The 22,960-nt window shown below is 39.2% G+C and overlaps 1 protein-coding gene across 1 annotated transcript; it reads left to right on the forward strand.

Moving 5' to 3' along the window:
- The first annotated feature begins 7,531 nt into the window (after positions 1-7,531).
- Positions 7,532-20,859, forward strand: LOC131139487 (adenosine receptor A1). The gene is made up of 4 exons (XM_058089148.2): positions 7,532-7,672; positions 12,375-12,440; positions 17,159-17,522; positions 19,548-20,859. Exons 3-4 carry the CDS (start codon positions 17,237-17,239, stop codon positions 20,447-20,449), a joined length of 1,188 nt encoding a protein of 395 aa, XP_057945131.2. The 5' UTR covers positions 7,532-7,672; positions 12,375-12,440; positions 17,159-17,236; the 3' UTR covers positions 20,450-20,859.
- The last annotated feature ends 2,101 nt before the right edge of the window (positions 20,860-22,960 follow it).

Below are 22,960 nucleotides of genomic sequence, written 5' to 3' on the forward strand. Positions count from 1 at the left end.
ATGTAACAGTTACTGATTGTAAAAGTACCAGATGGAGGGGTAGGATTTAATAAGCTTTGCTTCTTCCTACTCCTTTTGGACATGTGGAACTGTGAACTGATTATGTGATGCATTCAATTGTAATCTGATGCATGTTCAAATGAAATAAAACCATTACCATTACCATTACCATTACCATTACCATTACCATTACCATTACCATTACCATTACCATACCTAAAGTTATTTGGAAACTTGTTCCGTAACACTGCTGTGCAGACCTGTATTGACTGGCCATAACATTAGGTACAGGGCTGCATTAAAGCATTCTACATTTATGGCTGGCATAAAATATTACACCCCTCTCAATACGTTGCAGTATGCACCTTGCAATCTTAAACTAATTTCATCGTGTTTTTAGCAGGACAGCGGGCACGATCGTGCATCAGTCACAGATGGTGTTGTAGGTGGCGGCTGGTTGTACAGTAAACCTCGGATATATCGGAAATTTGCTCACAACGGACAGATAAAAAAGAACCGATTTTTCCTGTAATGCATTTCCAATAAAAATTCATTGCATATATCGGATTTTTTTTTTATAACGGATTTCGCCTATTTCGGACAAAATCTCCAGTCCCGTTCCAATTTCCCTCGCATATCTCGGATGGCCGCATCGTGTCTTTCTCCTGGCTCCAGATTTAGGACAAATATAAAAGTGAGTGACGTCAATAATACTAGCACAGCAGTGAATGAGATCTTAACCTCACTATTGGAAATAACGTAAGCCTGACGGGCGTAACAGGGCCTAGCTTAATTAACAATTTGTTATGCTCAGAGTCCAATAAAGTTAAATTCTCATTACCTTACGTCTCTTTTCATTGCCCAGTCCAGGTACATTGGAAACATAGTCAAGGAAGTGCCTTTTTATAACGGATAAAATCCGATTTACGCATATATCGGATATAAATCCGATATATGCGTAAAACGGACATTTTCCGGTATACGCATATAACGGATTTCGCTTATATCGGACAAAACCAGTGGGAACAATTGAATCCGATATATCCGAGGTTTACTGTATAAAGTCAGCTCAAAATATTTTATTGGAATTTTGCCCATCATTCACAATTTTTTTGTCTCAAATGCGCCTACGTCATTATCTAAAACTTTGGCATCGTTTAACACGATAATACAACTTTTTAACTTTATTTCTGTTGTCAGAAAAAGAATTATAGGTCCCTTTTAATATTGTATAATTATCTGTTTACATGTTTTCTATGATGTGGCACTGATTGAACATGGTTTTGAGTGCACCGATATTTGGAATTTTGACTCCCTTTTCAGGTTTTTAGTCAGTAAGGTTTGGAGAATCAACATATACTAATGTCTACCGCCGCTACAAATAAAGTTGTCAGTGAAAGTAGAATCATCATGTTTACAATAGTCAAAGAGCCGCTATATGACAGACGTGTTATGCTGATTTTAACAACGTTCTGCTAGAAGTCCGAGACCCTCTACGTATGTATGTCAAGAGTTTTGTGCTGTTTTTTTGGGATCATTCATGGGCTGCATTCGGCTCACGGGCCACCAGTTGAACATGAGTGATTTTCATACTTCTTTTTTACTAACTTTTTACATATTACTATCAAAATGTCATCATAACATGAGTGATGGCTCCTGAACGCTTTGCAGACTTTTTGATCATGTTGGCATTTATGGTGTGCACTGAAACCTTTCAAAGAAAACAGGAACAAACACACTGACCTTTTCTTTACCCTGATCCATTTACATACGATTCAAATTCACTTCTCTTCATTGAAGATTGAGGAATGTATTCTGTGGTCTTACCGACGGCACACATGCCTGTCATTTATTGACATAAGACTTCTACCTTTGTTGGTCAAATAAAGCTTTAATGTCATGATTAAATGACAGAATTTACTAAAATGTTTATTAAGCACTATGCTATAAAGATTTGGAAATGTACTTTCTTGAATTTTGATTAATTTATTTTCTGGCGACTCCAAATTGTCCATAAGTATGAATGTGAGTGTGAATGGTTGTTTGTCTATATGTGCCCTGTGATTGGCTGGCGACCAGTCCAGGGTGTACCCCGCCTCTCGCCCGAAGACAGCTGGGATAGGCTCCAGCACCCCTGCGACCCTTGTGAGGAAAAAGCGGTAGAAAATGAATGAATAATTTATTTTCTATGCAGGCTGCACGGCGGTCGAGTGGTTAGCGTGCAGAATTTAACCCTCACAGCTAGGAGACCAGGGTTCAATTCCACCCTCGGCCATCTCTGTGTGGAGTTTGCATGTTCTCCCCGTGCATGCGTGGGTTTTTTCCAGGTACTCCGGTTTCTTCCCACATTCCAAAAACATGCTAGGTTAATTAGCAACTCCAAATTATCCATAGGTATGAATGTGAGTGTGAATGGTTGTTTGTCTATATGTGCCCTGTGATTGGCTGGCGACCAGTCCAGGGTGTACCCCGCCTCTCGCCCGAAGACAGCTGGGATAGGCTCCAGCACCCCCGCCACCCTCGTGAGGAAAAAGCGGTAGAAAATTAATGAATGAATAAAATATTAGGGGCGGCATGGCGGACGAGTGGTTAGCGCGCAGACCTCACAGCTAGGAGACCAGGGTTCAATTCCACCCTCGGCTATCTCTGTGTGGAGTTTGCATGTTCTCCCCGTGCATGCGTGGGTTTTCTCCGGGTACTCCGGTTTCCTCCCACATTCCAAAAACATGCTAGGTTAATTAGCAACTCCAAATTGTCCATAGGTATGAATGTGAGTGTGAATGGTTGTTTGTCTATATGTGCCCTGTGATTGGCTTGGCTGGCGACCAGTCCAGGGTGTACCCCGCCTCTCGCCTGAAGACAGCTGGGATAGGCTCCTGCAGTACAAAATGAATGAACAAATGAATGAATGAATGGATTTGGATGAAATTTCCCGGAATTGTCGGAAATGGGATTTTGAAGAAATGATTCAATCACTGATTAAAATCACTGAATGTGAGTATGAATGTGAGTGTGAATGGTTGTTTGTCTATATGTGCCCTGTGATTGGCTGGCGACCAGTGCAGGGTGTATGTAACCCGCGTCTTGCTGGGATAGGCTCCAGCACCCCCGCGACCCTCGTGAGGATAAGCAGTAGAAAATAAATTTTCTATGTTGCTTGAGCCTACCCCAGCTGTCGTTTATTGGTTTATTGAGAGGCGGGGTACACCCTGGACTGGTCGCCAGCCAATCACAGGGCACATTTAGACAAACAACCATTCACACTCACATATTTTTGGAATGTGGGAGGAGTTAAATGCCAGAGAAAAGCCATGCACGCATCAGGCAGACATAGAAACCCATAGTTCCAGATCTTCTGTGCTAACATGCTAACCACTAGGCCACAATTAAAATTAATTAAATTATGTTAAAATGACACTTAATAACCAGAAGGTTACCAATCCCTGGTAGAAAGTTTTTGATTAAAAAACAAATAAAATGTGACTGTGATTTCCTACACTTTTATTGCTATTTTCCTTGACTCTGCTGGGTTTCGATTGGGTCGTTGATGAGGAGGCGGAGGCAGGAGACGCACCTGTAATTAATTAATCCTCAGGTCTTCTTAAGCCTGTCTTTTGTTCTTTCTCCTTGCAAGTTCCTCCTCCTCAGAACTATTGGCTCTACCAAGGTTTTCCTCGTTTCCAGTAGCGTTATTCCTTTTGTCTCCTGGCGCTTTTTTATTTTCCTTTTGTGTGACAATTTTTATCAGGCCCGTCACCTCACCCTTTTTTGCCTCACCCTGCTATGGACTGTTTTCCCACATCTGCTTCAAGCTTTTTGGGTTCCGCCGTCACCGAAGATACAGTAACAGTGACATATGATATGGCCTTAAACCTCAAAACAATCACCAAGTAGTAGTGCCGAAAATGGATTCTAAATTGCAATCTTTAGGACACTGAGCCTGATTTTCGTTCCAACATACAGTAGATGCGTTTGAGTTTCATTTGAACAGCAGGTGGCAGTAGTGAGCGTTACGGTACTGGTGGTCAATCAAAACTAAACATTATCATTAGGACTGTCAAAATTATATTATTGTATTGTTTTAAATAATAGCCCATAGTTCTGAAATTGATAAAATTTGATGGAATTATCGTTGTAGTTTTGCTTACCTCAAAGAGATTTCCTCTACTTATTATAGAGAAAAACTTATTCTATTCATTCATTCATTCATTCATTTTCTACCGCTTTTCCACACGAGGGTCGCGGGGGTGCTGGAGCCTATCCCAGCTGTCTTGGGGCGAGAGGCGGGGTACACCCTGGACTGGTCGGCAGCCAATCACAGGGCACATATAGACAAACAACCATTCACACTCACATTCATACCTATGGACAATTTGGAGTCGCTAATTAACCTAGCATGTTTTTGGAATGTGGGAGGAAACCATCATCAACAAAAGGAAAAAATTTAGGAAAATATTAACAAAATAAGTGGGAAAAAATTATAATGAATATATTAAAAAGATGGTTTAATAAAAGTAGATGATACTTGAACCTAAATAAAACTAAAATAGTGAAAATATTGACATTCATTCATTCATTTTCTACCGATTTTTCCTCATGATGGTCGCGGGGGTGCTGGAGCCTATCCCAGCCCACTTTGGGTGAGAGGCGGGGTACACCCTGGACTGGTCGCCAGGGCACATATAGACAAACAACCATTCACACTCACATTCATACCTATGGACAATTTGGAGTCGCTAATTAACCTAGCATGTTTTTGGAATGTGGGAGGAAACCATCATCAACAAAAGGAAAAAATTGAGGAAAATATTAACAAAATAAGTGGGAAAAAATTATAATGAATATATTAAAAAGATGGTTTAATAAAAGTAGATGATACTTGAACCTAAATAAAACTAAAATAATGAAAATATTGACATTCATTCATTCATTTTCTACTGATTTTTCCTCATGAGGGTCGCGGGGGTGCTGGAGCCTATCCAGCCCACTTTGGGTGAGAGGCGGGGTATACCCTGGACTGGTCGCCAGCCAATCCCAGGGCACATATAGACAAACAACCATTCACACTCACATTCATACCTATGGACAATTTGGAGTGGCCAATTAACCTAGCATGTTTTTGGAATGTGGGAGGAAACCGGAGTACCCGGAGAAAACCCACGCATGCACGGGGAGAACATGCAAACTCCACACAGAGATGGCCGACGGTGGAATTGAACTCAGCTCTCCTAGCTGTAAGGTCGGCGCGCTAACCACTCAAACACCGTGCCGCCCTACCTAATTTTGGAAAATTAATTTTTTTTCTTTGTTTGGTTTGTTTTTCATTACATTATGATGACAATATTATAACATTATTTAACATTTCTACTCTATGCTACTGCAATTAAATTATTTTAATTACATTATTAGTATTACAAGTTCATTTTTTAAATGCTTTTAAATGGCAACTTTCTTCTTCTAGAATACCACTTTAAAATATATTTTGACTTCATTTCCATAATATTATGACTTTTCCCCGACCTAATTTTTGAAAATTAATTTTTTTTTGTTTTGTTTGGAGAACATGAAAACTCCACACAGAGATGGTCAAGGGTGGAAGTGAACCCTGTGAGTTCTGCGTGCTAACCACTCGATCGCCATGCCGCCTCTTTTCTGTACAATTCAATGAAATTGCAAGATAAGCATCTGAGCAGTATAATATTACACAGGATATTTTGGATGCGTATTTATTGTGCGTGCTGATGATCATTTGTGTTGTAAAGCACCATGATTGTCTGCAGTACATTACAGTGACATTGCAGCGATATTAACTTGTACTAGGATGTATGTACATGTTTGCTATTACAGTAAAGTCTCGTTATATCGATATCGGTTAAAACGAATTTCTACTTATTACAATACTATTTTCATTTCCCGGCAAATTTCTAGTCTTTTATGATATAATTAGCTCTGTTAGTACGATACACGGTTATTATGATAATCCGGTTACTAGGATGCCCTTTTCATCTCCCACCAGCCAATTTGGTCTGCTTATATCGATACAAAAGCAGCTTAAATCAATCTTTGCTTAAGGATTTCAATACCAAAAAAGAACACGGCGAACGGCTGCTTCCAGTCAACTTTATTTTTCACACTTCCACCACCAGAGTGCAGCACACACAGCGGAAAACACCCGTCCCTCGCGCCTACCCCTCCGGGTGGCAACACCTTCCCTATCGATAGTTCCGGGGTGAATTATGTCCCGGTAACCAACCGGTAATCACTACAGCGTAAGTTTTTATTTACTGTAGTACAAAATGTATTGTAGTACAAAAGCATGCTAGATACGCAATCCATGAACTCAAGGAGAAAATTACATGCCATATCAAAGATCCGCCCACTTTTAATGCAGTTCGGCGCAGGATCGGATATATGGATAGTCCGGTTATATCGATATTTTTTCAGACTCCCGAGAATATCGATATAACGAGACTTTACTGTATATATGTAGTTTTTATATTTTTATTTCAATTAATTTATAGGGCTGCACGGCGGTTCAGTGGTTATGGCGAAGGCCTCACAGCTAAGAGACGAGGGTTCAATTCCACCAATCAATTGCATGTACGGACAGCATTTTCCTCCTTTTTAGACACTTTTCCAATGTTGATTCTTTTCTTGGTCTAACCCCCCCCCCTCCTCTCGCGGACGAGCCTTTGCCAGCATCTTCCAGGTGTTGCACCCACGGCTTCAACTGCTCATGGTGCCTTTTTTGTGCCATCTCGAGTACTTGGTCATGCCTTTCGGGCTCACCAACGCACCCGTTGTTACAGCGTTATACTACAGTTTATTTTTATTTACTGTAGTACAAAATTTATTGTAGTACAAAAGCATGCTAGATACGCAATCCATGAACTCAAGGAGAAAATTACATGCCATATCAAAGATCCGCCCACTTTTAATGCAGTTCGGCGCAGGATCGGATATATGGATAGTCTGGTTATATCGATATTTTTTCCGACTCCCAAGAATATTGATATAACGAGACTTTACTGTATTTGCAAATGGTCTTGCACTGCATGTTAGCTTAATTAATTCATTGGGAACTGACTTTTTTCTTGTGTCTGGGAGGCGAGACTCTTCCCATCAGCACAAAACACATGGTGTACGTTCCATTTCTGCTTGTATGGTTATCGTTCTGGCCTCCTTCTGTGGTGGCGTAAAAGACATCATAACTTGCGAGATGCTCACTGAGCTGAGGTCTGATAAGATATGCTGAATAGGCATATTTTCCCTGCAGTGTGTTTGTTTTAATTGAAGTGCACCAGATTTGGAGATTGCATTGCCTGGAGAGGCGAGGAGGGGGTCTGGGAAGGAGGAGGCACGTCAGAGAGCAAGTGCGGCTTTTGAATTTGGGAGCTGTGCCGTAAGAGTGTGTGAATGCGTTATACGCCATGCCGAGCCGGGCTGAGTGGAAAAGAGAGGGCGTCTGTGGAGTACGGACATGCATGCACCAGCACATCGAGCGAGCGAGCGAGGATGGAGAGGGGAGAGAGGGAGAGATGCTTTGCACTTGAAGAGTGTTTTTCAGGCGCTCCGACCGCGGCGCCATTCACCGCTTCACTGGAGCTGCTTTAATTTCCAATGTTCAATTCTTTTTCTCATTTTTCTGTGCTTCATACCAGTCAAAATGCAGGTAAGAAAATATTTTTTTATGTGGAGTAGTTAATTGGGAGGATTTTTATTCAATGTAATTATCAAATGAAAATAAATTAGGAATGATTTGAACTCATCATTTACTCTTTCTTTAAACAAATTAAGTATATTTGGGATAGTTACAGTGAATAGTAAATTATTGAAGCTACTTTGTTTATTATTTTTAATTAAATAAGGAAAACACAAAATAAAATGTTCTTACTAGGAATTTATCTATATATTACTTAGTATCATGATTTGTATCTACATACATATACACGTTTAAAAGTCTGTACAGTTTCTATTGATGGTATTGTTTCAGTCTTATTAAACATAAAGTAGGCAGTACTTCTGAACAAGTAGGAATTATTTCCAGAAGTGACATATAGAAAGCATGATTTTGTTCTGTGGTATTATTAGTGTGATGGACATAAACGTTCTGTGCATGAGATGATGTCCTGCAGCTTTAAAATCCTCCAAACATGCTCCATCAAGTCAATCATTGACCAAAGGCCAGTTGTTTTGTACTAGCCAGTACTAGAAGTACATCAACACGTACATATCAGCGCTATACAGTACTGGTCCAACATGACAGCTCCTCACTTCACAAAGCAAGGTCCATAGACCAAGTAGGGCTTGGTGTGGTTTGGTGTGGAAGGACCTGAGAGCCCTCACCTCAACGCCGTAAGGCAGGTGACGGGCCTTCTCGTGTGTAATAAGTATAAATTTTGTTCTTTGCTTTAAAAAAAATTTAGTTTTCCAAATGTTTCAACTTTCTTCTGGCAAATAGTATATTGACTTTTCTCCTACCTAATTTTCAAAAAAAAAAAAAAAAATTAGTTTTGTTTGTTTTTCATTACATTATGATGACAATACTATAACATTATTTAACATTTCTACTCTATGCTACTGCAATTACATTATTTTAATTACATTATTAGTATTACAAGTTCATTTTTTATATGTTTTTAAATGGCAACTTTCTTCTTGTAGAATACCACTTAAAAAATATTTTGACTTTATTTCCATAATATTATGACTTTTCCCCTACCTAATTTTTAATTAATTATTTTTTTTGTTTTGTTTGTTTTTCATTACATTATGATGACAATATTATAACATTATTTAACAATTCTCCTCTATGCTACTGCAAATACATTATTTTAATTAATTTTTTAGTATTAGAAGTTCCTTCTTTTAAAATGGCAACTTTCTTCTTCTAGTATACTACTTTAAAAAAATATTTTGACTTTATTTCCATAATATTATGACTTTTCCCCCACCTAATTTTTGAAAATTAATTTTTTTCTTTGTTTTGTTTGTTTTCCATGACATTATGATGACAATATTATAACATTATTTAACAATTCTCCTCTATGCTACTGCAAATACATTATTTTAATTAATTTTTTAGTATTAGAAGTTCATTCTTTTAAAATGGCAACTTTCTTCTTCTAGTATACTACTTTAAAAAATATTTTGACTTTATTTCCATATTATTATGACTTTTCCACTACCTAATTTTTGAAAATTAATTTTTTTCTTTGTTTTGTTTGTTTTACATTACATTATGATGACAATACTATAACATTATTTAACATTTCTGCTCTATGCTACTGCAATTACATTATTTTAATTACATTATTAGTATTACAAGTTCATTTTTTATATGTTTTTAAATGGCAACTTTCTTCTTCTAGAATACCACTTAAAAAATATTTTGACTTTATTTCCATAATATTATGACTTTTCCCCTACTTAATTTTTGAAAATTAATTTGTTTTGTTTTGTTTGTTTTTCATTACATTATGATGACAATATTATAACATTATTTAACAATTCTCCTCTATGCTACTGCAATTACATTATTTTAATTACATTGTTAGTATTACAAGTTCATTTTTTTTATGTTTTTAAATTACTTTTAAATTACATTATGATGACAATATTATAACATTATTTAACATTTCTACTCTATGCTACTGCAATTACATTATTTTAATTACATTATTAGTATTACAAGTTCATTCTTTTAAAATGGCAACTTCCTTATTGTAGAATACTACTTTAAAAAAAATATTTTGACTTTATTGTAAAATGACAGCTGTTTTATTTCCACTTCCGTTTTTGATTTCCAAATTGTTTCTTGTTCATTTTAAAACCTTGTAAATAAATTTAATTCCCATAATATTTGGCTTTATTCTCATTACAGTACAACTTTTTGCCTGAACCTAATTTTCCAGAAATTCCAACCTTATTTGTTGTTTTGTATGTTTCTCATCTACATTAGGATTTGGCAATATGGACCTCAGCATATATCACAATATTTTGGAGATGTATCGTGATATGATGGTATAAAATGATACCAAATTTAAATAAGTCTTGTATAAAAAGCTACAAACCTTAAGAAATACACTTGGCTAACTTTTAAGGCCAGGGGTTGGTACACCCTGGAACGGGGAGATGCGTGTGGCAGCGTAGGTGAGTGTGTCGTGGGAGGTTCAGGGACCACAAGGCAGGCTGCTGGTGGCAGACGCAGCGGATGGCGGCCTCTAGGTCCCGGTTGGCCTGCTCTGAGCCATTCGAATGAGGGTGATATCCATATGATACGCTGGGGGAGGCTCCCAGGGCCTTGCAGAACGCCTTCGTTAACGGCAGAGGAGAACTGTGGCCCTGTCTGAGACCACAACCGCAACCGAAAGACATGAAATACCAGTAGATGGGTCGTCTTGAGAGCTGAGGGCAGCTTGGCTGATCTTGACCACAGACTTTAAGTTGCCCTGCTTCCACTATAAACCCAAGGAAGGGGACAGAGGTTTCTCCGTTTTGTCAAAGAGCCTATTTTCTTGGAGGCTTTGGAGGACCAGCCTGACTTGTGTTCTTCCAGCGTGCGAGAGAAAATTTGAATGTCATCCAATGAAACAAAGACAAAGAGACCAAGCATGTCACGAAGGATGTCATTGACTCTGAAAAACGGGTGCGTTGGTGAGCCCGAAAGGCATGACCAAGTACTCGAGATGGCACAAAAAAGGCACTATGAGCAGTTGAAGCCGTGGGTGCAACACCTGGAAGATGCTGGCAAAGGCTCGTCCGCGAGAGGAGGAGGGGGGGTTAGACCAAGAAAAGAATCAACATTGGAAAAGTGTCTAAAAAGGAGGAAAATGCTGTCCGTACATGCAATTGATTGGTGGAATTGAACCCTCGTCTCTTAGCTGTGAGGCCTTCGCCATAACCACTGAACCACCGTGCAGCCCTATAAATTCATTGAAATAAAAATATAAAAACTACATATATACAGTAAAGTCTCGTTATATCGATATTCTCGGGAGTTGGAAAAAATACCGATATAACCGGACTATCCATATATCCGATCCTGCGCTGAACTGCATTAAAAGTGGGCGGATCTTTGATATGGCATGTAATTTTCTCCTTGAGTTCATGGATTGCGTATCTAGCATGCTTTTGTACTACAATACATTTTGTACTACAGTAAATAAAAATAAACTTACGCTGTAGTGATTACCGGTTACCGGGACATAATTCACCCCGGAACTATCGATAGGGAAGGTGTTGCCACCCGGAGGGGTAGGCGCGAGGGACGGGTGTTTTCCGCTGTGTGTGCTGCACTCTGGTGGTGGAAGTGTGAAAAATAAAGTTGACTGGAAGCAGCCGTTCGCCGTGTTCTTTTTTGGTATTGAAATCCTTAAGCAAAGATTGATTTAAGCTGCTTTTGTATCGATATAAGCAGACCAAATTGGCTGGCGGGAGATGAAAAGGGCATCGTAGTAACCGGATTATCATAATAACCGTGTATCGTACTAACGGAGCTAATTATATCATAAAAGACTAGAAATTTGCCGGGAAATGAAAATAGTATCGTAATAAGTAGTAATTTGTTTTAACCAATATCGATATAACGAGACTTTACTGTATATATATATATATATATATATATATATATATACTCAACATAGGTGACTTTATGACTTACAAGTCGTGCTGCTGCTTAAAGACCGTCAATATTATTGGATCGTTTGAAATTTCCAGATCAATTTCTAGAACCAAATCGTCGGCAAATAACCTAACAACCATTCACACTCACATTCATACCTATGGACAATTTGGAGTCGCCAATTAACCTAGCATGTTTATGGAATGTGGGAGGAAACCGGAGTACCCGGAGAAAACCCACGCATGCGCGGGGAGAACATGCAAACTCCACACAGAGATGGCCGAGGGTGAAATTGAACTCTGGTCTCCTAATCTGTGAGGTCTGCGCGCTAACCACTCGTCCGCCGTGCCGTCCGTTCAGGCACTCACCACTAATAAATGATAATGTAAGATAATCAATGATCAGATATGACTTTACATATCAATTTGACTTATGAGTGTTAGGAACTATGGAGAAATTGCAGCAATGAAGCATAAAGACATTTTTTTTAACAGTAGTACGTGATCGCTGTACACAAATGAAGATAAGCGGCACAAATAAAATAAATAAAAATAAATAAAAATGTTTTTAAAACATCTGACATCAATACGCTTCATACACACAATTCATAAACACCCGCAGATGAACCTACAGATGTAGTGCAAAGGTGTGAACAGAATTTAAATTGATCAACACACAAGGGGACTCCTTTAGCATGCATATTTTTAACAACAGTGTGTGTGTGTGTGTGTGTGTGTGTGTGTGTTTTCAGCTGCTGGTCTCACTGAACTGGAGGTCTCGCCAAAGGGAGGACTTTGACCCGTCATCTTCACTAAAGGTAAAAAGCCCTCTAATGAGTTGTTTTGTCCCTGTAGTAAAGGTCCAAGTCTGTAATTGTCATTTTATCTGTTTTCAATGTACACAATGGATTACATGAACAGGCTGGATTATTGTACAAGGGCTTAAAGTGGCAAACTTAATGCAAGATCACATGAAAAATGTAATCATAAAAAGGGCAGTCACGGTACTTTAGTGTGTGGGCAGCATGAGAGAAGAAAGCAGTTAATTGGAAATTGTTTTGTTCCCTTCATGTTTTTTTTTTTTTTTTTTTTCTTTTTAAAATTAATTATGCATTTCATGTATTATGTTAAGTGATGCTCGACATGAAGAAGAAAGAAGGGAACTGCCGACTGTATTTGCAGTAAATAATAAGACGTGAACTGTGGAGGAAAAATATTAAATAAATACAATGTCATGTCATGCGTGATTGAACATAATTTAAAAAAAACAAAGATAATTGAACAAAAATGTAAATACATGGGGGTGAAATAATTATGTTGGCGGCGTTTCTCTGTTTGTTTTGTTTTTGTTGAAAATAATTTGGAAAGTTCTGAATGGATTTGGGGCTGCACGGCAACCAAGTGGTTAGCGCACAGGCCTCACAGCTAGGAGACCCGAGTTCAATTCCACCCTCGGCCATCTCTATGTGGAGTTTGCATGTTCTCCCCGTGCATATGTGGGTTTTCTCCGGGTACTCCGGTTTCCTCCCACATTCCAAAAACATGCTAGGTTAATTAGCGACTCCAAATTGTCCATAGGTATGAATGTGAGTGTGAATGGTTGTTTGCCTATATGTGCGATATGTGTGATTGGCTCGCCACCAGTCCAGGGTGTACCCCGCCTCTCGCATGAAGTCAGCTGGGATAGGCTCCAGCACCCCGTGACCCTCATGAGGAAAAAGCGGAAGAAAATGAATGAATGAATGAGTTCTGAATGGATTTAGGGCTGCACGGCAACCAAGTGGTTAGCGCACAGGCCTCACAGCTAGGAGACCCGAGTTCAATTCCACCCTCGGCCATCTCTATGTGGAGTTTACATGTTCTCCCTGTGCATGCGTGGGATTTCTCCGGGTATTCCGGTTTCCTCCCACATTCCAAAAACATGCTAGGTTAATTGGCGACTCCAAATTGTCCATAGGTATGAATGTGAGTGTGAATGGTTGTTTGTCTATATGTGCCCTGTGATTGGCTCGCCACCAGTCCAGGGTGTACACCGCCTCTCGCATAAAGACAGCTGGGATAGGCTCCAGCGGTAGAAAATGAATGAACGAATGAATGAATGGATTTGGATGAAATTTCCCGGAATTGTCGGAAATGGAATTTTGAAAATCACCTTCTGGATTCAGGAATTTTTACACAGCTTTTTTAACATTGCGAGGACCGTTTTCGGTATTTGTGCTTAAAACTCCACAAAAAATGGTCAGAGCACTTGGAAACATTTCCAACAGGTTCTACAAAATATCAAAGACTGATCCAAAAAATGTAGGATTATTATTTTAGTACAAATCACAATATTGGGAGAACTATGACTAATTAATGTCTTATTATTGAGATATCCTGGTTCCTGTGGTTGTTTTGAAGGAAATGGTGCACCTGATGGAAAAATGGAAGGTTCGATATCGGTCTGACATGTGGATCAAGGTTAGGTTTTTTTTAAGAAGGGATTTGGTCACAAGCACTTTGAATACAAAGACGAGTGAGGATGAAAACAACCTCATACATACATTTAAATGAACAATGTCAGCACTTGATCAAGGCTCACGGGAGTCTTGATCAATGCAGTTAATCAAATGTAATTATAGCTTCCGCCTCGTGTACACAGACGGCCGTGAAACATTGTTTTTTTAAAACGTATCTTTTCCCGTTACCGTTTGTTTTTTTTTATGTGTCTTTTTTTTTTTTTGCTTTTTCAGTGAATGTCGTAAATGATTGAAGCCTTGTTGTCAGCCCACAGAACAGAACTTAAGATGTTCTGAATAGGGGATGACAGCACTGAGGCACTCCAAACAATGTCAGACAACAAGAACCGTACGGCGAGGACACACTGATTAAATAAAAGAAGGCAGGTTGTACTCTGGATGGAAATATTTCAAAGGTGGGTTGTTTTGTGTGTCTATAATTGCATAATAAGAATAACATACACGGTGTAAAAGCTGCATCATTTACACACCACCTCTTTGTCTGTACTGCATTTTGTTCTTTTCTGTTCAAGTAGTACCGGTAAACAACATTATACTGCGTTATACTGAGAGGTGCCTCTTATGTAGTTACATTGAAAAAATAACACATCTCAGTGTAGTGCGGTGTGCTTCTAAATCATTGCAGAAAATGAATGAATGAATAAAATATTAGGGGCGGCACGGTGGAAAAGTGGTTAGCGCACAGACCTCACAGCTAAGAGACCAGGGTTCAATTCCACCCTCGGTCATCTCTGTATGGAGTTTGCATGTTCTCCCCGTGCATGCGTGGGTTTTCTCCGGGTACTCCGGTTTCCTCCCACATTCCAAAAACATGCTAGGTTAATTAGCGACTCCAAATTGTCCATAGGTATGAATGTGAGTGTGAATGGTTGTTTGTCTATATGTGCCCTGTGATTGGCTGGCGACCAGTCCAGGGTGTACCCCGCCTCTCGCCCAAAAGACAGCTGGGATAGGCTCCAGCACCCCTGCGACCCTCGTGAGGAAAAAGCGGTAGAAAATGAATGAATGAATATAAAATATTAGGGCCGCCAAAATAACTACATTGCTTTATTACTTCTGCAAAAATGTTATAGCTAACCATATTTCTCTGTTATGATGACAGATGGAGGCACAGTGTGGCATCCTGACAGAGGCACAGAGTCTGATGCTCTTTTATAAGCAGTGGTGGACTTTTAGAGGCAGTTTAGAGGTCAAAGGTGAACACAGCCAGGAGCCCTCTTCATATGTTCTCCATCTATCCATCTACTGGACTGGCCCACATCATTTCCTGGCGGCTTGGCTTTTTGCCATCATGGAACAGTCCATTGCAGTGTGTGGAGATATGGGGGCAGATGATAATAATAATTTAGTTTTCAGATTTAGCTTTAGCTTTTCTTGTTCTGTTTAGTATGCTAACATAATCATACATGAATATGAGGTGCTGCTGGCTGTGCTGGGCCTGGTCCTTACTGGTTGGAGTGGCGACATCTGGTGCTTATCCCAGCTGTCTTAGGATGACAAGACACTAGTGTTGAGCAAATACAGTTTCAGACTTAATTAAAATGTTCAGTTCATTTGGAGCTGTGAATACATATAAAAATATATAATCATATCATGTCATTTATCTTGATAAAACATAGTAATAATGGGCAAATGTTGTATTTTATTCATTCATTTTCTACCGCTTATCCTCACGAGGGTTGCAGGGGTGCTGGAGCCTATCCCAGCTGAAAACAGTCCTCGCAATGTTAAAAAAGCTGTGTAAAAATTCCCGAATCCAGAAAGTGATTTTAATCAGTGATTGAATCACTTTATCAAAATCCAATTTCCGACAATTCCTGGGAAATTTCATCCAAATCCATCCAAGTCATTCATTCCTTCATTCATTCATTCGTTCATCAATTTTCAGGCGAGAGGTGGGGTACACCCTGGACTGGTCGCCAGCCAATCACAGGGCACATATAGACAAACAAAATTGAGGAAAATATTAACAAAATAAGTGGGAAAAAATTATAATGAATATATTAAAAAGATGGTTTAATAAAAGTAGATGATACTTGAACCTAAATAAAACTAAAATAATGAAAATATTGACATTCATTCATTCATTCATTTTCTACCGATTTTTCCTCATGAGGGTCGCGGGGGTGCTGGAGCCTATCCCAGCCCACTTTGGGTGAGAGGCGGGGTACACCCAGGACTGGTGGCCAGCCAATCACAGGGCACATATAGACAAACAACCATTCACACTCATATTCATACCTATGGACAATTTGGAGTCGCTAATTAACCTAGCATGTTTTTGGAATGTGGGAGGAAACCGGAGTACCCGGAGAAAACCCACGCATGCACGGGGAGAACATGCAAACTCCACACAGAGATGGCCGAGGGTGGAATTGAACTCAGGTATCCTAGCTATGAGGCCTGTGCGCTAACCACTTGGTTGCCGTGCCGCCCCAAATCCATTCATTTTCTACTGCTTTTTCCTCACGAGGGTCGCGAGGGGTGCTGGAGCCTATCCCAGCTGTCTTCGGGCGAGAGGCGGGGTACACCCTGGACTGGTCGCCAGCCAATCACAGGACAAATATAGACAAACAACCATTCACACTCACATTCTGGAAAATTTGGAGTCGCCAATTAACCTAGCATGTTTTTGGAATGTGGGAGGAAACCGGAGTACCCGGAGAAAACCCACGCATGCACGGGGAGAACATGCAAACTCCACACAGAGTTGGAATTGAACTCAGGTCTTCTAGCTATGAGGCCTGTGCGCTAACCACTTGGTTGCCGTGCAGCCCCAAATCCATTCAGAACTTTCCAAATTATTTTCAACAAAAACAAAACAAACAGAGAAACGCCGCCAAAACATAATTATTTCCCCCCGTGTATTTACATTTTTGTTCAATTATCTTTGTGTTTTGAAATTATGTTCTATCACGAATTACATTGTATTTATTTAGATGGCCGAGGGTGGCATTGAACCCTGGTCTCCTAGCTGTGAGATGTTGTATTTTAATCATAAAACTTTTTCCCAACAGGATTATCTCTGAGCTCAGGAGATGGTCTCCTGACTGACCCCACCACACATCAAACTGAACATCAGAACATCCTGGGCAATGACTGCTCTCCTGACCCAAACCGCTACTGCTGGAACTGCAGCGTTTCTGCTGGCGAGCACGGACTCGCCCTTTAACCTGACTCTGACCTCGACACGGACAGAACTCGCATCAGGCCGCCCGCTGGCACCTCTTTGTACTGTCTGCTGCTGCGGCTTTCTCAATCGAACCTTTGCGGTGGTCTTCATGGTCAGCCTGGCTTTTGCCATCGTGGTCGGGAACGTGATCACTCTGACCGTGTTTGTGCAGACGAGACAGTCCAGAACACCGCAAGGCTACCTGAAAGGTAACTGATACTAAATGAATGGATTAAGGTGTTTTATAATATTGTGTGCTGTGTTAAATCAATATTGGTGATCAAATCAAATCAACTTTATTTGTAGAGCGCTTTTCCTGCAAAGACATGCAACACTTGTAGAGAAGTATTGGATGACATTTTTAGGTAATTGGTTATTTTTAGCCTTATGCATAATTTTAGCTGTTTGAAGATGAACTATATCAGCAAGTTGAAGTATTTGTGATTTTAGAAATAAGGAGTTAGTATGTTCTCTGTAGGCGGCATTATGAATTATCCTTACTGACCTTTTTTGCAGTACATTTAGCGAGTGAAGATTGCTTTTATAGTTATTAGCCCATATTTCCACACAATAAGTAAGATATGGTAGAACCAGAGAGCAATAAAGAGTGTGGAGTGATTTCTGATTGAGAACAAATTTTGCTTTGTTCAATACTGAAATATTTCTGGCCACCTTATGTTGTATATTTGTAATATGAGGTTTTTCCAGCTCATATTTTCATCTATTGTGACCCCCAGAAATTTATTTTTGTTCACCCTTTCAATGTCCACACCTATGGAGGACCAAAACTGCCAAAATAATAAATAAATAAATAAAAGTGGAAATAAAAACAAAAATGAAAAAAATCAAAAAATTAAATATAAATGGAAATAAAAACAAAAATATTTTTTTTTAAATTTTTGAATCTTGTTTTTTGTTTTTGTATTTATTTATTTATTTATGTATATATTTTTTTATTTTTGTTTTTATTTCCATTTATATTTATTTTTTGTATTTAATTTTTTTTATTTTTACTTGTATTTATTTATTTATTTATTATTTTGGCAGTTTTGGTCCTCATAGAAATGCAGAAGGAAAAACTATTCAAATGAGGGGGCGGTCCTAAGTGTGTCTTGGGTGAGTGCGAAAATCGACTAGGTATGCCTGCAAACGGCCACAGCAAGAGGAAGTATACAGGGAGAAAAGTATACATTTACCGGGACAATAATGGCGGGGTCCACCAGGAAGTCGGTGTCCGAGCTTCTCAGAGACGCTGCCAATCGTTTGGATGATTTGGAACGTGGTAAGTATGAAACAGCTGATGTGTTACGCTTTTACTTAATTCCAGTTCAGGTGTGTTGACTCTTTCTTTACTTTCTGCTTTCACAAGCTTCAAACTTCGAACGAATCGGACGAGAGCGGTGTGGTGACTTCCTCTTGCTGTGGCTGTTTGCAGGCATACCTAGTCGATTTTCGCACTGACATGTCGATCAACCAATAGGCGAACAGTTCAACCCAAGACACACTTAGGACCGCCCCCTCATTTGAATAGTTTTTCCTTCTGCATTTCTGAGGACCAAAACTGCCAAAATAATAAATAAATAAATAAATAAAAGTGAAAATAAAAACAAAAATGAAAAAAAAATCAAAAAATTAAATACAAAAAAATAAATATAAATGGAAATAAAAACAAAAAAATATATACATAAATAAATAAATAAATAAAAGCAAAAATAAATACAAAAATAAAAAACAAGATTCAAAACTTAAAAAAAAAAAAATTTCTTTTTATTTCCACTTTTATTTACTTATTATTTTGGCAGTTTTGGTCCTCCATATTTGTGTCCTTTCTGCTGTTACCAAACAGTATGATTTTCGTTTTACTTAGGTTCAAGGGCAATCTATTATCATCAAACCATCTTTTTAGTGTGACTATTTCTTCTTTGACCTTTCTAATGATTTCATCTGTACTCCCTCCAGAAGAAAAAGCAGTGGTATCATCTGCAAATAATACCAGCTTTAAGTTTTTCGTTACTTTGGAGATATAATTGATGTACAAGTTGAACAATTTTGGCCCCAGTATTGACCCCTGGGGAACTCCGGGTTTAGGTATTGTTAAAAGGATAGTGCCGGAGGACCGCAGGGTCCGCAGGGGTTGATATGGTAAAAACACAAACCCCGCTGCACACTGTCCTACACACCAATCTCTTCCAAAGAATATTTTTCCTGTTCCTAATGTTCCTCTTGTTTGACAGTGTCTCTGGCCATAGCTGACATGATGGTTGGCGTCCTTGTGGTCCCTTTCTCCATCTACACCGAGATCACATTGATGGTCACCACGGTGCCTCCCATTTGGTATCAGGGGGGTTCTACGTCTGCATCCTTTGGAGCGCTGGGAAGCTCATTCCAGCCGTGCATGCTGATCGGACCCGTGTTTGCTGGCTGCACCTTTGTCTCCATCAGCACCATCTTTCTCATGACACTGGAGCGAAGCGTAGCCATCTTGCGACCGCTCCACAAGGACGCCTTGGTGACACGGAGAAGAACTCTGCTTCTCATCCTGCTCTCCTGGACCACCAGCTTCCTGCTGGCGCTTTCTCCACTCATCTTCAGCAGGAATTTCACTTTGGAGTACAACGAGTGCAGCCGAATGTGCAACTACACCCCGCTGCTGATGCTCGGAAAACAGCTGCCGCTTGAATCCAACATCTTGCTGTTGTTTCCGGCATTTGACTTCACCCTTCTTGGAGGAACCCTCGTAGTTAACATTGTGTCTTTCACAAGCATCAGGGAGTATTCCAGGAAACGCAAACTGCTCGCAGAGGGTAGTTTGAGTGATGGAGGTGGAGGTGGAGGTGGAGGTGGAGGAGGAATGGCTTGCCCACACAGACCCTCATTTTCGGACATAAAGGCTGCTAAGACAATAAGCATATTAACATTTGCCTTCACCGCCTCCTTTTCCCCCATTGCAGTGTTTGTGCTCGGGAATGTGGTCGGATATACTTGGTGCAACTTCTCCTTTGTTGCCTTCTGGATTCTAACAGGAAACAGCTGCTGCAACGTCATCATCTACAGTGTCAGGGACCACCGCTTTCGGAAGGGAATGACTCTTCTCTTTCAGCGTGAACACTTCCCCCCACAGGGGGAAAAAACATGAGGCATGTTGTGTTACGTACGGGAGATTTGTTGATGTTGTCATACAGCCGTAGATAGGCTAGATGTTCCTATGTTCCTCTCTGTATGCAGCCTATAGACCAAGTCAGTCAAGATTCAGTCTCTTTTCTATGCATGGTTTGGCTTTGTCAAGGACAGACACACTTACTGTAGATCCCGACGGAGAACCATCCTGAATATTTATCAGTTTCTGCTTTACTGCCACAATGAGATGGCCTTGACTTCTTCTGTTGCCCACATCTCAGGAACAAAACCTGGAAAGGCCACAGTGGGATCAAGTGAGGCATGTCTTTTAAACATAAATAATAAGCTTGTTCGTATTTCTGATTCTAGTACTTATAAACATCAATTATGCAGCTATTGTTACTAACCTTGGTATGAATTAAAGGCATGGTTGGGATTTTTCGACATGAAGTTGTATGACACCCTCATAAGCAGAGAAGTCCGTCAACAGCGACTTACTCCCCAATTTGTGTCCTGAGCTGTCCTGAGGTTTTGGTCAGATTTCGGTGCTGAGGAAAGTAATGGTAATGGTAATGGTAATGGTAATGGTTTTATTTCATTTGAACATGCATCACATTACAATTGAATGCATCACATAATCAGTTCACAGTTCCACATGTCCAAAAGGAGTAGGAAGAAGCAAAACTCATTAAATCCTACCCCTCCATCTGGTACTTTTACAATCAGTAACTGTTACATTAGTTCACTTCCTGCTTTCTATAATACAGTTTAAGATTTTTTTTTTTAAATAATGTACCTCGATATGAGCATCCAATGCCATAATGGGTACCATAGTAAGTGTCAATATAGTGATATATATAGCACATCATGACTGGTTCAAGACTCTTCATCCTTGTATTTAGCAAACATCAACTGCTTGTATTGTTTCTTGAATTGGCTCATCGTTGTGCATTGTTTGAGGTCCTTACTCAATCCATTCCATAGTTTGATTCCACATACTGAAATGCTATGGCTTTTTAACGTAGTCCTAGCATAGAAGTGTTTCAAATGTACTTCTTCCCTGAGATCATATTTCTCCTCTCTTGTAGAGAAGTATTGGATGACATTTTTAGCTAATTGGTTATTTTTAGCCTTATGCATTATTTTAGCTGTTTGAAGATGAACTATATCAGCAAGTTGAAGTATTTGTGATTTTAAAAATAAGGAGTTAGTATGTTCTCTGTAGGTGGCTTTATGAATTATCCTTACTGACCTTTTTTGCAAATAAAAGGTCACATTTTTAAAAATAAAGCAAGTTTAAGTATTTGTGATTTTAGAAAAAGTAGTTCTAGCTCAGGGGTGGGCAAACTACGGCCCGGGGGCCACATCCGGCCCGCCAAGTGTTTGAATACGGCCCGCCCAATCTTTCCAAAGTATTTCATTTAAACTCAACATACAACCTGGCATCATGGCCTGAGCCAACCTTTTGATGGTTTTATCAATTTCGTTTTTTGACATGGTCTGTTGTTTACAAAGTGCTCCTGAAAAAAGGGACACAAGCACATAATAATAATAATAATATTAATTATTATTATAATTATTATTAGATTATTAGATTATTATAATAATTATTAGAACTATTAAGATTATTTTAATTATTATATTAATGCTAATTATTATATTAATTATATATAATATTATTGTTATATTTGCATATTTTACATAATAATAATATAATAATTATTATTTTAATTTTATTGTAATTATTATAATATTTTATTATTTTTTAAATATTTAAACATAAATATAAAATAATAAATAATAATAGCAGATTGCATGACAATTTTACAGATACAATAATACCAGGTGGACTGTTACGTGTAAAATATATAGTCTGCCCCCCCCCCCCCGTAAATTTTGTCATATCAATGCGGCTAGTTGCTGGGGACAGTCAAGTAAAGAGTTTGGCTTCTCAAAACAATACGCGTTCAAAAGCATAAATCATTTGCATCAGAAAAAAAAAAATTATGCCTCAGAAATCGCTCAGCGTTTTTTTTTCTCTGCCATCGTATCACTTTGGGCACCCGCCTGTCCATTGTTATGCACATTTGCTTCAATGATTTTGCAGTGTTTACTGCTGGGATAGTGAAAGTAAACATGTCTGGCTACGAAACAAGTGATGATGACGTTCCTTTTCGCACAAAGTCAAAGGGATGCCGAACTTCGTCAAAAATTCTTACCCATGGTACTGGAACACCGATACCGGAAATCCGACCAGAACTCGGCTCAGGACACAAAGTGGGGAGTGAGTCGCTGTTGACGGACTTCACTGCTTATGGATGTGTCATACAACTCCATATCAAAAATCCCAAGTCTCCCTTTAAGGATAGTTTTATCCCTTTTTAAGGATATGTTCATAATTTTCCTGCCCTGTGAGAAACATATATATTATACACATAGTGAGTCTTGCCACAACACACTCCCCAAATACACAAAATAATATATTTGGCAACAATTTAATAACAGGTAGATTTGTACCGTTATTTTTTTT

The sequence above is a fragment of the Doryrhamphus excisus genome, linkage group LG13 (genome assembly GCF_037039965.1).
Source record: "Doryrhamphus excisus strain RoL-2023G ecotype Guam linkage group LG13, RoL_Dexc_Guam_v1.1, whole genome shotgun sequence".
In the NCBI taxonomy this organism is placed as follows: Eukaryota; Metazoa; Chordata; class Actinopteri; order Syngnathiformes; family Syngnathidae; genus Doryrhamphus; species Doryrhamphus excisus.